At 55.5% G+C, this 15,683-nt stretch overlaps 1 protein-coding gene across 3 annotated transcripts in view; it reads left to right on the top strand.

Moving 5' to 3' along the window:
• LOC116951870 (zinc-regulated GTPase metalloprotein activator 1-like) overlaps positions 1 to 12,797 on the top strand; it is a 139,458-nt gene extending 126,661 nt beyond the window's left edge. For 2 of the 3 annotated variants that reach the window (XM_076073964.1, XM_076073965.1), the window contains exons 13-16: positions 3,969 to 4,037; positions 4,235 to 4,300; positions 6,519 to 6,648; positions 11,467 to 12,797. In XM_076073964.1, coding sequence (XP_075930079.1) covers positions 3,969 to 4,037; positions 4,235 to 4,300; positions 6,519 to 6,648; positions 11,467 to 11,540 — 339 coding nt within the window. In that variant the 3' untranslated portion in view covers positions 11,541 to 12,797. The remainder of the gene's footprint in view (positions 1 to 3,968; positions 4,038 to 4,234; positions 4,301 to 6,518; positions 6,649 to 11,466) is intronic. The other variant, XR_012946864.1, reaches the window with a different exon arrangement.
• The last annotated feature ends 2,886 nt before the right edge of the window (positions 12,798 to 15,683 follow it).

Below are 15,683 nucleotides of genomic sequence, written 5' to 3'. Positions count from 1 at the left end.
GATGAGAGAGAGAGAGAGAGACACGCTAACTCCTGGTCAGGATCGAACCCACGACCTCCCGTGTGCCAGGCGAGGTAGTTAACATCTCCTAGCCATCGTGATGATGATGAGAGAGAGAGAGAGACACGCTAACTCCTGGTCAGGATCGAACCCACGACCTCCCGTGTACCAGGCGAGGTAGTTAACATCTCCTAGCCATCGTGATGATGATGAGAGAGAGAGAGACGCTAACTCCTGGTCAGGATCGAACCCACGACCTCCTGTGTGCCAGGCGAGGTAGTTAACATCTCCTAGCCATCGTGATGATGATGAGAGAGAGAGAGACGCTAACTCCTGGTTAGGATCGAACCCACGACCTCCTGTGTACCAGGCGAGGTAGTTAACATCTCCTAGCCATTGTGATTATGATGAGAGAGAGAGACACGCTAACTCCTGGTCAGGATCGAACCCACGACCTCCCGTGTGCCAGGCGAGGTAGTTAACATCTCCTAGCCATCGTGATGATGATGAGAGAGAGAGAGAGACACGCTAACTCCTGGTCAGGATCGAACCCACGACCTCCCGTGTGCCAGGCGAGGTAGTTAACATCTCCTAGCCATCGTGATGATGATGAGAGAGAGAGAGACACGCTAACTCCTGGTCAGGATCGAACCTACGACCTCCCGTGTACCAGGCGAGGTAGTTAACATCTTCTAGCCATCGTGATGCTGATGAGAGAGACGCAAACTCCAAATATACAGCAGCAGGCGTCAGGGTCAGGATCGAACCCACGAACGCCTGTCGACCAGGCGAGGTAGTTAACATCTCCTAGGCACCACGGCACACTCTGTACAGTAATCCACACCTCCGATTAGCGTGGATGGCAACGTACGGTGCAAAGGAAATTCAACACAGCCCGGTTTACGCCGGGGATGCGTTCCTAAAGGGTGCGTCGAGGAATACGTAAACGGCGTCGATCAAAACGATTCACAGGGTGGGCACTTGTGAGGCTAAGGGGCTGGAGTGGTCCTTGAGCGACCTGGCGGATTGTTTATCCGCGTTCCTCGCTGCCCCGTTGGCGAAGAGTGCAAAGGGGTTCTTGTCGACGGGACCCGGCTCAGCCGGCAACGTTTCCCCAACGTTCCCCCAACGTTCCCCAACGTTTTACAACGTTTTACCAACGTTTTCCAACGTTTTCCCAAAGTTTCCCCAACGTTCGCCAACGTTCCCCAACGCTTTTCCAACGTTTCCCCAACGTTCCCCAACATTTCACCAACGTTCCCCCAACGTTCCCCAACGTTTCCCCAACGTTCCCCCAGTGAGAGAGTGAGAGAGTGGGAGAGCGGGAGTTTGAGAGAGTGGGAGAGTGAACGGGTGAGCGGGTGAGAGGGTGAGAGGGTGAGAGAGTGGGAGAGTAAGAGAGTGAGAGAGTGAGTGGGTGAGAGAGTGAAAGAGTGAGAGGGTGAGAGGGTGAGAGAGTGGGAGAGTGAGAGGGTGAGGAGAAAGGAACTGCTCTGAGGCAAAGGCGAAGGTCCCCTGGGTAGCCTCAACAGACTGTTGGGGCAAGGTGCCGTTAGCGAATAGCGCCTTTAAAGGCCGACACGGCGCACGAACACGGTGGCTGGCCAGCACCACGCACGCCCCGGCCGCCTTTGTCTCTCCCCCAGTGGCGGCGGCGTTCACCGCGCCACCGCACAACGGGTTACTCATTGGAGGCCGAGTAGACCTAGGGGGAGGTCAGAGACCGTTTCAGGGGCAACAAACGACCAAGGCTCGTGGTCCTAAACAAACTCTTAAACCCGGGGCGCGGGGTCATAAATCGCGGATTGTTCGCCCAACTCTTCACTCGCAACCTCTTTGTGACTCTCTCTGCAGGGGGGGGGGGTCTTGTTTTGTTCAGGCTGCCCCCCATTCCCCCACTTCTTCTCTTAACATTGACGGGCTCCTGCAGGGCCAATGGAGGCCAGCGACGACTCTTGTCGTCCGGAGGGATTCACGTCCACGTGATTTGGCCGCTCGTTTGCTCCGCGCGGAGACGCCGAGAGAGAGAGAGAGACCCACGGAGAGAGAGGGGGAGAGGCCGGGAGGGCCATTGGGATGCAGGTTCCCCCAGCTTCAGGTGCATTTTTTTTTTGCGTGACCAGGGCGAAGGGAGCGAAGCCCCACGGGCGACGAGCGGGGCGGGTGACGCGTCCTGGGCCTCCCCTAGGTCGGCTCGGCCTCGACGGCGAGGAGCCTCGAGACGGGTCGCCGCGTTCGGAGGCCCCCGGCAGCGTGCACCACCGTGGCACCCCGCGCCGCTGTGGCCGGCCACCCTAGCGCCGGCCAGCACTGGAGCCCAGCTTGGCTCGCGGGGTTCTCGCCCCGTCCCGGGCAAGACTCAAAGTCAAACCCAAATTGCCATCGCGATATCGGCGCCGGCGCTCCGTGTCACGGCACTTAAAACTGAAACGAAACGTAATGTTTTTGTTCTTTTTTGCCAGGTCAGGGCCCTCTGAGCTAGGTGGCTCCTCCACAGAAGCGACGTGGCCACGAGTGATTAGCTCGACGAAAGGGGCTTGCCCATCACCAAATGGCGGACGTTTACGGCAGCCAAATGCTCTAAAACGCGTGGCGACGTCGATTCTAAATGTGGAGGGAGAAACCGGGGGACCCGGAGAAAAATCCACGAGACCACGGGGAGAGAGAGAGAGACACACAAGCAAACTCCAAATATACAGCAGCAGCAGCAGCAGGCGTCAGGGTTGGTATCGAAACCCACGACCTCCTGTATACCGGGCGAGGTAGCTAACATCTCTCAGCCACCGTGATGATGATGATGAGAGAGAGACAGGCAAACTCCAAATATACAGCAGCAGCAGCAGGCGTCAGGGTCGGTATCGAAACCCACGACCTCCTGCATACCGGGCGAGGTAGTCAACATCTCCTAGCAGTTATAATAATTATAACGATGCGAACAACAGTGCGGTCAGAGTTAGTTTCTGAGTAGTCTCAAGTGGCCATGTGTGTGCGTACGCTGGACGTCGTCCGCACCATTTGTAGCCAACCGTGCTCATCGGAGGAGAAGGAGGAGGAGGAGGAGACACGTCTTACTGATGTAGGTTTCCTTGGCAGGAGCCGTTAGCGGACAGGAATTGAGGTCAGAGTTTTAAAGTGTCATAAAGTCAGGAGGAAGCGCGTGTGTGTGTGTGTGCATGGGTGTATCAGTGTGTGTGTGTGTGCATGGGTGTATCAGTGCGTGTGTGTGTGCATGGGTGTATCAGTGCGCGTGTGTGTGTGCGCATGGGTGTATCAGTGCGTGTGTGTGTGTGCATGGGTGTATCAGTGCGCGCGTGTGTGTGTGTGTGCATGGGTGTATCAGCGCGCGTGTGTGTGTGTGTGTGTGCATGGGTGTATCAGTGCGTGTGTGTGTGTGTGTGCATGGGTGTATCAGTGCGTGTGTGTGTGTGCGCATGGGTGTATCAGTGCGCGTGTGTGTGTGTGTGTGCATGGGTGTATCAGTGCGTGTGTGTATGTGTGTGCATGGGTGTATCAGTGCGCGTGTGTGTGTGTGTGCATGGGTGTATCAGTGCGCGTGTGTGCGCATGGGTGTATCAGTGCACGCGTGTGTGTATGTGTGTGTACGCATGGGTGTATCAGTGCGTGTGTGTGTGTGTGGTTGTGAGGAGTGGGGAGCGGTGGTGTAGCGGTCAGCGCACTGCGCTACGAACCTGGCGACCCGGGTTCGATTCCCGCTCACGGCCAACATCGGTGACGAATTTCTGAGCCTGTCACGGTCCTCCCCTAGGTCGACTCAGCTTCAAATAGGCCCCCGGTGCGGTGCGTAGTAAACATCGCCACTGGGGGAGACAAAGGCGGTCTGGCGTGATGCAGGCCGCCCACCCCCTCGTGTGCCGCGCCGGCCTTCATAGGTGTTGCTCCTCTAGAATGGCACTTGCCCCAGCGGTCTGTTAAAGGCTATACGGGGGATCTTTGTCTTTTCAATGCAGAGTATCGGGACCGTGACCATCGAAGTGTTGGGGACGGTGTCCCAGCGCGGACTGGACTGGTTCCTGCAGGTGAGACGGCACCCTTCCAGTCTACGTGCACTACCGCTACAACTTGTACCAGGGGGGCTACCCACACACCACCAGCGCATGTACCATCGATACATATAGCGTCGATACATATACCGTCGATACATATACCATTGAACAGCACTTGCCCCAACAGTCTGCTGAAGTCTACCCGGGGGATCTTTGTCTTTGGTGTGCAGAGCCTGCTGTGGGAGAAGAGCGTTCACAATGCAGCTGGGCTGCCCATGGAAGTCCTGCGGATGAAGGTGAGCACTGCACAAGCAATCACGTCGTCGCTTCGTCATCATTGTCGTCATTGTCATTGTCGTTATTGTCATCGTCGTTGTCATCATTGTCGTCATCATCGTCGCCATCATGGTCATCGTCGTTGTCATCATTGTCGTCATCATCGTCGTCGTTATCATCATGGTCATCATCGTCGTCATCATTGGCATCGTCGTCATCATAGTCATCATAATCGTCGTCGTTATCATCATGGCCATCGTCGTCGTCATCATTGTCACCATCATCGTCGTCGTCTTAGTCATGATCGTCGTCGTCGTCATCATTTTCATCATCGTCGTCATCATAGTCATAATCGTCGTCGTTATCATCATGGTCATCATCGTCGTCATCATTATCATCGTCGTCATCGTCGCCATCATGGTCATCATCGTCGTCATCATCGTCGTCGTCGTCATCATGGTCATCATTGTCATCGTCGTCATCATTATCATCGTCATTGTCGCCATCATGGTCATCATCGTCATCATCGTCGTCATCATCGTCGTCGTCGCCATCATGGTCATCATCGTCGTCATCATTATCATCATCGTCATCGTCGCCATCATCGTCGTCATCATCGTCGTCGTTGCCATCATGGTCATCATCGTCGTCATCATTATCATCGTCGTCATCGTCGCCATCATCGTCATCGTCGTCATCATCGTCGTCGTCATCATGGCCATCATCGTCGTCATCATTATCATCATCGTCATCGTCGCCATCATGGTCATCATCGTCGTCATCATTATCATCATCGTCATCGTCGCCATCATGGTCATCATCGTCGTCATCATTATCATCATCGTCGTTGTCGTCATGGTCATCATCGTCGTCATCATCGTCGTCGTCTTAGTCATAATCATCGTCGTAGTTGTCGTCATCGTTACCACGACCACCACTACTACCACCACCGTCGCCACCAACAGCACACCACCACGGCCACTGCCACCACAACTACATCCACAAGCAGCACCACCATTATCGCAACCACCGCCACCACCACCACCGATACTACACCGCTGCAACCACAACCACCACAACCAACATCACTCCTGTCACCACCATTAACCACAGCCACCACCGTCTTCACCCCATTTATTAACACATCCACTGCCATCATCACCACAACCTTCGTCACAATCAAGCATCACCGCCACCACCACCACCACCACGAACCGTAACCCCAGGCTCTACACATTTCAGGCTAAATCGACCTCGTGGTTGCCCACTCCTGCCTCTCTTTACTGCCACGGGACAGACCCTAATTGAGCCCCGTTTAATTAACAAGGAGGTAGGGGGTGTTATGGGGTCGAGGTGACTCATGGGAAGCCATAGGGGGTCCCATGTCCCCGCAGGCTGGGTCTGCACCCCTGCAGACCCCGTGTCTCCTCCCCGTGTCTCCTCCCCGTGTCTCCCCCTGTCTCCTCCACGTGTCTCCTCCCTGTGTCTCCCCCCTGTGTCTCCCCGTGTCTCCTCCCCGTGTCTCCTCCCCGTGTCTCCTCCCCGTGTCTCCTCCCCGTGTCTCCTCACCCCTGTAGACCCCGTGTCTCCTCCCCGTGTCTCCCCCTGTCTCCCCCCCTGTGTCTCCCCGTGTCTCCTCCACGTGTCTCCTCTCTGTGTCTCCTCCACGTGTCTCCCCCTGTCTTCCCCCTGTCTCTCCCTGTCTCCTCTCTGTCTCTCCTCCTGTCTCCCTCTGTCTCCCCCCTGTCACTCCGTGTCTCCTCCCCATGTCTCCCCGTGTCTCCCCCTGTGTCTCCCCTGTGTCTCCCCCTGTCTCCCCCCTGTGTCTCCCCCTGTCTCCCCCCGTATCTCCCCCTGTCTCTCACGGCCAACACGATTATCTGAACCGGTCCTGGGCCTCCCCTAGGTCGACTGAGCCTCAAATGAGTACCTGGTGCGGTGTGTAAACATTGCCACTAGGGAGACAAAGGCGGTCGGGCGTGGTGCTGGCCTTCATAGGTGCTCGCTAACAGCACTTACCCCTACAGTCTTTTAAGGCTATATGGGGGATCTTTATCTTTGTGTCTGTGTGTGTCTGTGTGTGTGTGTGTCTGTGTGTGTGTGTCTGTGTGTCTGTGTGTGTGTGTGTCTGTGTCTGTCTGTGTGTGTGTGTCTGTGTGTCTGTGTGTGTGTGTGTCTGTGTGTGTGTGTGTGTCTGTGTGTGTGTCTGTGTGTGTGTCTGTGTGTGTGTGCGTGCAGGGCCTGGTGAGCATGTGTGGCGCTGTGCGTCCGCTGCTCGTGCAGGCCGTGCGGGAGCTCTTCGAGCAGCAGGAGGCTCCAGCGTCGTGGCCCGCTGACGAGCCTCGCCTCAGCAGGCTCATCTTCATCGGTACGCTCACACACCCGCCCACACGCTCACCAATCCACTCACCCACCCGCTCACCTGCCCAATCACGCACCCACTCACCCGTTTACTCACCTGCCCGCTCACCCACCTGCCCGCTCCCCCATCCACTCACCCATCTGCTCACCCATCTGCTCACCCATCCACTCACCAATCCACTCAACCATCCGCTCACCCATCCGCTCACCCATCCGCTCACCAACCCACTCACCCGCCCGCTCACCCACCTGCCCACTCTCCCATCCACTAACCCATCCGCTCACCCATTAGCTCACCCATCCACTCACCAATCCACTCAACCATCCGCTCACCCATCCGCTCACCCATCCGCTCACCAACCCACTCACCCGCCCGCTCACCCACCTGCCCACTCTCCCATCCACTAACCCATCCGCTCACCCATCAGCTCACCCATCCACTCACCAATCCACTCACCCACCCACCCACTCACCCAGCCATTCACCCATCTGCTCACCCATCTGCTTACCCATACAAAATGTTCACTCTGGGTCTAGGGACCCTGGTTCCAGACTTCCTGATTTAGGGACCTGGTTCTAGGAACCAGTGCTGATGTTAGCACAAAAACAAAAAAGGCACTCAATTAAGGCTGAGTCGACCTAGAGAAGGCCCGGAACCGGTTCACGTATTTGCCACCGACGTTAGCCGCGGCCGGGAATGGAACTCATGTGGCCGGGTTTCATAGGGCGGTGCGCTAACCACGATGCCACCGCTCCCCCATCACAAACACAGTGACCGTGTTTCTGATCCGCACGCCTCTGTGGCTTGGGGAGGCCTTCATCCAGCAGTGGATTGACCATGGCCGATGACTTCGTGGCAGTAATAGACGCTGGCACGGCTTGCTTGCAGGTTACGTTTAAAATTGTGGCTTTCTTTTCATTCTCGTTGAGATCGGCCGAAAAGTGCGCAGAGATTAAAGCTCGGGACGCACACATGGAGGGAACACGTGGATGAGAGAGCGTACGAAGGTTAATGGCATGGCACGGGTCTTCATGCAGCGGTGGATAGAACCACGATCCTGATGAGTCGATGTTTATTCGTGTGTGTGTGTCTCCTGTGTGTGACTGGGTCGTCTTCTTCTTCTGTGTGTGTGTGTTTCGTGTGTGTGTGTGTTTTGTGTGTGTGTGTTGTGTGTGTGTTTCGTGTGTAGTGTGTGTTGTGTGTGTGTTGTGTGTGTGTTGTGTATGTGTTGTGTGTGTGTTGTGTGTGTGTTGTGTGTGTGTGTTGTGTGTGTGTTGTGTGTGTGTGTTTCGTGTGTGTGTGTTTCGTGTGTGTGTTGTGTGTGTGTGTTGTGTGTGTGGTGTGTGTGTGTTGTGTATGTGTTTCGTGTGTGTGTTGTGTGTGTGTTGTGTGTGTGTTGTGTGTGTTGTGTTGTGTGTGTTGTGTGTGTAACGTGTGTCCTAGACCTTGTGCCTGCGTGTATCCGGCATTCAATTCACCCCCCCCCCCCCCGGATCGACTCAGCCTTAAATAAACAAAACACTTGATGGTGTGGCGTGTGAAACACCAGCACGGGGGGGGGGAGAGACAAAGGCGGCCGGGCGTGGTGTGAGCCACACCACCCTCCTCGTGTGCCACGGTGCCGGCCTTCACAGGTGCTGCTACTCGCTACGCGCACTTGCCCCAACAGTCTGTCACAGGCTACACGGGGGATCTTTGTCTTCTTCGTATGTATTTACTGAGTGTATTGTGAGTGTACACTGTACACAATACAATGTCAAGCCCTACGTGGGTTTGTATACGTTTGCATTCACAGCATTTGCCCCAACACAGCCTGTCAAGGCTATACGGGTGACCTTTGTCTCTGTTGGATGCAGTGCACGTTCTGTGCCAGGATCGGTTGAGATGTCCGTCACTCGCCACCGATTCGTTATCGCCGTGGCCGGGAGTCGAGCTTAGGTTCGCTGAGGTCGTGGCGCGGTTTGCTTGCTATCACCGCGCCACCGCTCGCCACGTATGAATTATACACGAACACGGACGAGCACACAAAGACGAAGATCCCCCGTATAGTCTGTAGCAGACTTGGGGCAAGTGCTGTTACCGGGTGGCGCCTATGAAGGCCGGAACGGCACACGAGGCGGTGGGTGGCCAGCACCACGCCTGGGCCGCCTTTGTCTCCCCGGTTGGCGATGTTTACTACGCACCGCGCCAGGTGCTCATTTGAGGCCGAGTCGACCTAGGGGAGGCCCAGGGACGGTTTTCAGATAATGGTCACTGTTGAGCGGGAATCGAACCCGGGTCGCCGGGTTTGTAGCGTAGCGCGCTAACCGCTACGCTACCGCTCCCCCACTCGCGCGCACTCAGAGACAGACAGTTGCACAATCAGATCAACCCGTTCATTGGGGGTGAAAGCGCGCATTTGTTTCGAGGCAGATTATTAAACACGCATGTATATTTATGAATTTGCTCCTTAATGGGAATGGCAGGGAGCAATGGAGGGCGATCATTAGTGATAATGGTTCCCAGACACGACGAGACATCGGTACTCATCTCCCGCTCACAGCCCAGCTGCTGCAGAGCCCGCGGTGGCAATTCCACGCGCCTCTGGCGGGGGCGATTCCATCCACAGCACCATCAATCGCCGTTGCCTTCCCCACAAAGTGGTCCTCGTTTTATCGACCCTCCCCACCAGTGAGATAGTGGGCTGCGTTAACTCACTCTCACCCCCCCCCGCCCGCCCGCAACCAGCTTTTTAGACAGTGGCGGCAATTCCACATTCCTATGACGGGGGCAAGTGTATCCATGTGATAATACACAAAGTGGTACTCATTTCATCGACCCCAGAGAGGTGATTAGGAGCCACTCGCGGTACTGCAGGAAAGGTGCGTGCTGTTTGCGAGCACCTATGAAGGCCGTCACGGCACACGAGGCGGTGGTGTAGCCGGAACCTTTCCGCGGTCGCCTTTGCCTCCCCCAGTGCTGACGGCTTAAACAGCCCGCATCAGCCGCTCATTTTACGGCTGAATCGACCTAAGGGGGAGGCCCAGGACTTGGTTAAAGATAATCGGCACCAGTGGTGTTGGTCGTGAACGGGATTCGAACGCTGCTGGGTTCATAGCGCCGAGCGCTAACCACTGCGCCACCGCTCCAGTGTGATAAGAATAATCATTAACATTTGTCAAGTTGCGCAATTCATCCGTAGATTCCAATGCACTCCCTTGTATGGATATCGGGAAATATATAGAACTAGGTCCGGGTAATAGCAAATTTACCCACTCGCTCGCTCGCCCGCCCGCTCGTTCACCCTCTCTCTCGCTCACCCGCTCACTCGCTCACCAACTCACTCGCTCACCCACTCACTCACTCATCAACTCACCCACCTACTCACCCACTCGCTCACCCACCCACTGACCCACTCACTCTCTCGCTCACTCGCTCACCAACTCACTTGCTCACCCACTCACTCACCTACTCACCCACTCGCTCACCCACCCACTGACCCACTCACTCTCTCGCTCACCCACTCACTGACTCACCCACTCACTCACTCAACCACTCACCCACTCGCTCATCCACCCACTGTTCCACTCACTCTCTCGCTCACCCACTCACTGACTCACCCACTCACTCACCCAGAATCTCACCCACTCGCTCACCCACCCACTGACGCACTCACTCTCTCGCTCACCCACTCACTAACTCACTCACTCAACCGCTCACCCAGAATCTCACCCACTGGCTCACCCACCCATTGACCCACTCTCTCGCTCACCCACTCACTCACTCACTCAACCGCTCACCCAGAATCTCACCCACTCGCTCACCCACCCACTGACCCACTCACTCTCTCGCTCACCCACTCACTAACTCACTCACTCAACCGCTCACCCAGAATCTCACCCACTGGCTCACCCACCCACTGACCCACTCACTCTCTCGCTCACCCACTCACTAACTCACCCACTCACCCAGAATCAGGGTAAACGGCCGTTTCAAAGAGGCGTGAGCTGTCCAAGGCGGGACTTGAATGGCTCTACCCAGTCTGCGTCGTCTGATTGGCCAACGCACCACGCGTCCCAGAGCCTTGGGAGCTGCGTGGTTGTCAACATCGCGATCAGCCCAGGAACGAGAGACTCTCAACTTAAGATCTCTCCCCACTCCCCCCACGGGTTCGTCAAAAAAACATGCGACCCCGAGTCTTTTATTTTTATTTTTGAGTCTTGTAAGGACCGTTTAGGAGGGTCGCGCATCGCACTGCGTTTCTAGAAATGTCGAGGGTTTTGTGTTTGTTTCTTACTTTACCGAATTCGAACCAAACAAAAGTCTCCTCTTCGTTTTCGTTGGTGCTGCCTGCTTCCTGCCTTGGGAACAAGGCGATCGGGGGGGGGGCACCTCGTTGGAGAGTCAAGTCGCCGTACAGGGGGGGGGGGGTGGGGGGCGCGTTAAGCCGGTGTCGTAGTCCGCTCCAGTGGTTTAAGCGCCCCCGGGAACGACTGTTCAGAGGGCGCTTGATTACGTCGACAGTATTGTTACTGATAATAGGGGTTTCCCTTCTTTTTTCTGGCAACAAAACGGCTGTGTTAGGATGTTCAAACGCCAAACTGAAACCTTTTTTTTCTCACGAGGATTCACGTTACTGCATTCAAACAACAACAACAAAACAAACTCTGATCGCATGATGCATTCACTGTCCTTGAAACCGATTGAGTCCGCACCAAAAGACGGCTTTCTTTTGTTCGACCAGAGGACGCTGGGTCGAGACGCGTCCTCTCTGGCTCCCCGCGCTCTTTAACGTCACCCCACGGTTGTCCTGCGTTGTGCTCGCCCCGCACAATCACACGGCAGGGCGTAACCTGGACCGCGGCATCCTCCTGGACTTGTTCGCGAAAGCAACGGCGGAGGGTGGAGATTTCGATTGAAAACAAACAAAAAACCCACACACAGGGTGGGATCACTCGGGCCGCGCGGCACGCGACCATCCACCAGGCTGCTGATGATGATGCTGCTGCTGCTGATGATGCTGCAAGCCAGAGGCGCAGCCCCTGCAACGGCTGAGTTCTCTGCCCACCTCTGCCGCTGGATGGGCCACTGTCAACAGATGGAGCTCACCCGGAGAGCGACTTTGCCTTAAAACCCGTGCCCGACGTTGTAGTCCCGTTGTGTTTTTACATCCCCCCCCCCACTCCCCCCCCACTCCCCCCCACTCCCCCCCCCACTCCTCCCCTCCACGCTGTGCCCCGCCAGCACGCCCACTGCCTTCAGACACTGCTCACGTGTGGTTGTTACTGTACGGTATACGGTGCTGTGCCCAATTACACTCATTGGGGAGTGGACGGAGCGAGGGGGGGTGGAGGGGAGGAGGGTGGAGGGGGATGAAGGGGAGGGGTGGAGGGGGATGAAGGGGAGGGGTGGATGGAGGGGTGGAGGGGGATGGAGGAGGGGAGGTGGATGGAGGGGGGATGTAGGGGAGGGGCTGGGTGTGATCAACTCGCCCCCCCCGCGCGCTCCCCAGCCATGGAGTTAAACTTCAGCAGTCGGACCGGGCGCTTTTGCTGCATATCGCGAGTCCAGTCTGGCGTTGCCGTTCCGCCACCGGTCGCACCTGCCTTCGTTTTCTCGATTAAACTTAAAACAAACTAAAAAAAAATGTTTTACATTTGTTGCGAAACATTTATATATATACATAGTGTATATACGTAAAACCGAGAACCGATTGTTACCGCTGTTTCGTACGGTTACGGGTTAGGCAAAAACCGATTGAAACAGTCCACAGACGCGTACGATACTCGCGCGCAGAAATACAACAAAGACAAAGATCCCCCGAATAGCCTTCGACAGACTGTTGGGGCAAGTGCCGTTCGCGAGTCGTACCTACGAAGGCCGGCAAGTGTGGCACACGAATGGAGTGAAGGTGGCCAACAGCACCACGCCCGGCCGCCTTTGTCTCGCCTTGTGGCGATGTTTACACACCGCGCCAGGCGTACTCCTTCTGTGGCTGAGTCGACCTAGGGGAGGCCCAGGGACCGGTTCAGATAATCGTCACCGGTGTTGTGCCGTGAGCGGGAATCGAACTCGGGTCGCCGGGTTCGTAGCGCAGCGTTGCGCTAACCGCTGCACCACCGCCACATGTCTTGTGAACAACTTGAATGCAGAATAAACATTCACGAAAATACAAATATACATACCGACACATTCACACACACATATATATAAACATACATACACATTCGCACGCGTAACAAATACAGAGATCCCCCGGGTAGCCTTTTTAACAGACTGCCGGGGCAAGTGCTGTCAGCGACACAAAGACAAAGATCCCCCGGGTAGCCTTTTAACAGACTGCCGGGGCAAGTGCTGTCAGCGACACAAAGACAAAGATCCCCCGGGTAGCCTTTTAACAGACTGCCGGGGCAAGTGCTGTCAGCGACACAAAGACAAAGATCCCCCGGGTAGCCTTTCAACAGACTGCCGGGGCAAGTGCTGTCAGCGACACAAAGACAAAGATCCCCCGGGTAGCCTTCTAACAGACTGCCGGGGCAAGTGCTGTCAGCGACACAAAGACAAAGATCCCCCGGGTAGCCTTTTAACAGACTGCCGGGGCAAGTGCTGTCAGCGACACAAAGACAAAGATCCCCCGGGTAGCCTTCTAACAGACTGCCGGGGCAAGTGCTGTCAGCGACACAAAGACAAAGATCCCCCAGGATGGCCTTTTAATAGACTGCCGGGGCAAGTGGCATAGTCGCAAGAAGCTGTTAACGATATACACACACACGCATGCATATACCGTACATACACATAGCTATACACATTCATAGATAACCATACACGTCTCTATACAAAGACAAAGAGCCCCCGTGTAGCCTGTAACAGACTGTTGGGGCAAGTGCTGTTAGCGTGTAGCGCCTATGAAGGCTACAGGCACTGTGGCACACGAGGGGATGGTGCAGTCAGCACCACGCCCGGCCGCCTTTGTCTCCCCGACGCTGATGTTTACGCACCGCGGCGCCACGTATTCGTTTTGAGGCTGAGTCGCTATAGGGGAGGCCCAGGACCGGTTCAGATATTTCGTCACTGATGTTGGCGGCCCGGAGCGGGAATCGAACTCGGGTCACTGCCGGGTTCGCCTGCGCAGGTGCGCTAACCACTGCACCACCGCTCCCCACGTGCACATATTATTTCTGGAGCGTCGCACTCGTGTGATGATGATGCTGCTGCTGATGATGGTGCAGCTGCTGATGATGATGCTGCTGATGTTGGTGTTGCTGATGATGGGGCAGCAGCTGCTGATGATGATGCAGCTGCTGACGATGCACTTGCTGATGATGATGCAGCTGCTGATGATGCAGCTGATGATGATGATGCAGCTGCTGATGGTGCAGCTGCTGATGGTGATGCAGCTGCTGATGGTGATGCAGCTGCTGCTGACGATGATGCAGCTGCTGATGCCGATACTGCTGCTGCTGCTGACGATGCTACATCATCAAGACTTAATATTTACGATCAATTAAGCTACCGGACTGTCTGTCTAAGGCACTCCGCACGTTAACCATTGCTGCTCGGGGTAGGGACCGCGTCTCGTGTAGCAGGGGGCACGGGTGGGGGGGGGCACGGAGGGGGCTGGGGGGGGGGCAGCCGGGCGAGAGGAGTCGCGGAGCGGCAGGCGAAGGACTCCGCTGGGGAGGTGGCGTCCCATCATCGCCGCCTGTGGTGGCATCAGCCGCAGCATCATCAGCCGCAGCATCATCAGCAGCATCATCATCACCAGCAGCATCATCAGCAGCATCAGCAGCATCATCACCAGCATCATCACCAGCAGCAGCATCATCAGCAGCAGCATCGTGGTGGTATTGGTGGTGGTGTTGGTGGTGGTGTTGGTGGTGGTGTTTGTGGTGATGTTGGTGGTGGTAGTGTTGGTGGTGTTGGTGGTGGTGGTGTTGGTGGTGTTGGTGGTGGTGTTGGTGGTGGTGTTGGTGGTGTTGGTGGTGGTGGTGTTGGTGTTGGTGATGGTGTTGGTGGTGGTGTTGGTGGTGGTGGTGTTGGTGCTGTTGGTGGTGTTGGTGGTGGTGTTGGTGGTGGTGGTGTTGGTGGTGGTGGTGTTGGTGGTGGTGGTGTTGGTGGTGGTGTTTCTGGTGATGTTGGTGGTGTTGGTGGTGTTGGTGGTGATGTTGGTGATGTTGGTGATGTTGGTGGTGTTTGTGGTGATGTTGGTGATGTTGGTGATGTTGGTGATGTTGGTGGTGTTTGTGGTGATGTTGGTGATGTTGGTGGTGTTGGTGATGTTGGTGGTGTTTGTGGTGATGTTGGTGATGTTGGTGATGTTGGTGGTGTTTGTGGTGTTTGTGGTGATGTTGGTGATGTTGGTGGTGTTGGTGGTGTTTGTGGTGATGTTGGTGATGTTGGTGATGTTGGTGGTGTTTGTGGTGATGTTGGTGATGTTGGTGGTGTTGGTGGTGTTTGTGGTGATGTTGGTGATGTTGGTGATGTTGGTGATGTTGGTGGTGTTTGTGGTGATGTTGGTGATGTTGGTGGTGTTTGTGGTGATGTTGGTGATGTTGGTGGTGTTTGTGGTGATGTTGGTGTTGGTGGTGATGTTTGTGGTGATGTTGGTGGCGATGTTGGTGATGTTGGTGTTGTTTGTGGTGATGTTGGTGATGTTGGTGATGTTGGTGTTGGTGGTGATGTTTGTGGTGATGTTGGTGATGTTGGTGGTGTTTGTGGTGATGTTGGTGATGTTGGTGATGTTGGTGGTGTTTGTGGTGATGTTGGTGATGTTGGTGATGTTGGTGATGTTTGTGGTGATGTTGGTGATGTTGGTGATGTTGGTGATGTTGGTGGTGATGTTGGTGATGTTGGTGATGTTGGTGGTGTTTGTGGTGAGGTTGGTGTTGGTGGAGAGCAGCAATGCGGATTGTAACGTGATGGGATTGTGTAGGGGACCGGGGGGAGGGAGGAGGGCTTCATCCCACGGTGGATCGACCATGGGTGACGGTGATGATGATGATGGTGGTGATGATGATGATGATGGTGATGATGATGATGGTGATGATGACGGTGATGATGAT

Source organism: Petromyzon marinus, chromosome 44 (genome assembly GCF_048934315.1).
Source record: "Petromyzon marinus isolate PM22_M1 ecotype Great Lakes invasive population chromosome 44, UKy_Petmar_22M1.pri1.0, whole genome shotgun sequence".
NCBI lineage: Eukaryota > Metazoa > Chordata > Hyperoartia > Petromyzontiformes > Petromyzontidae > Petromyzon > Petromyzon marinus.
This window is presented reverse-complemented; position numbering and strand designations above follow the sequence as displayed.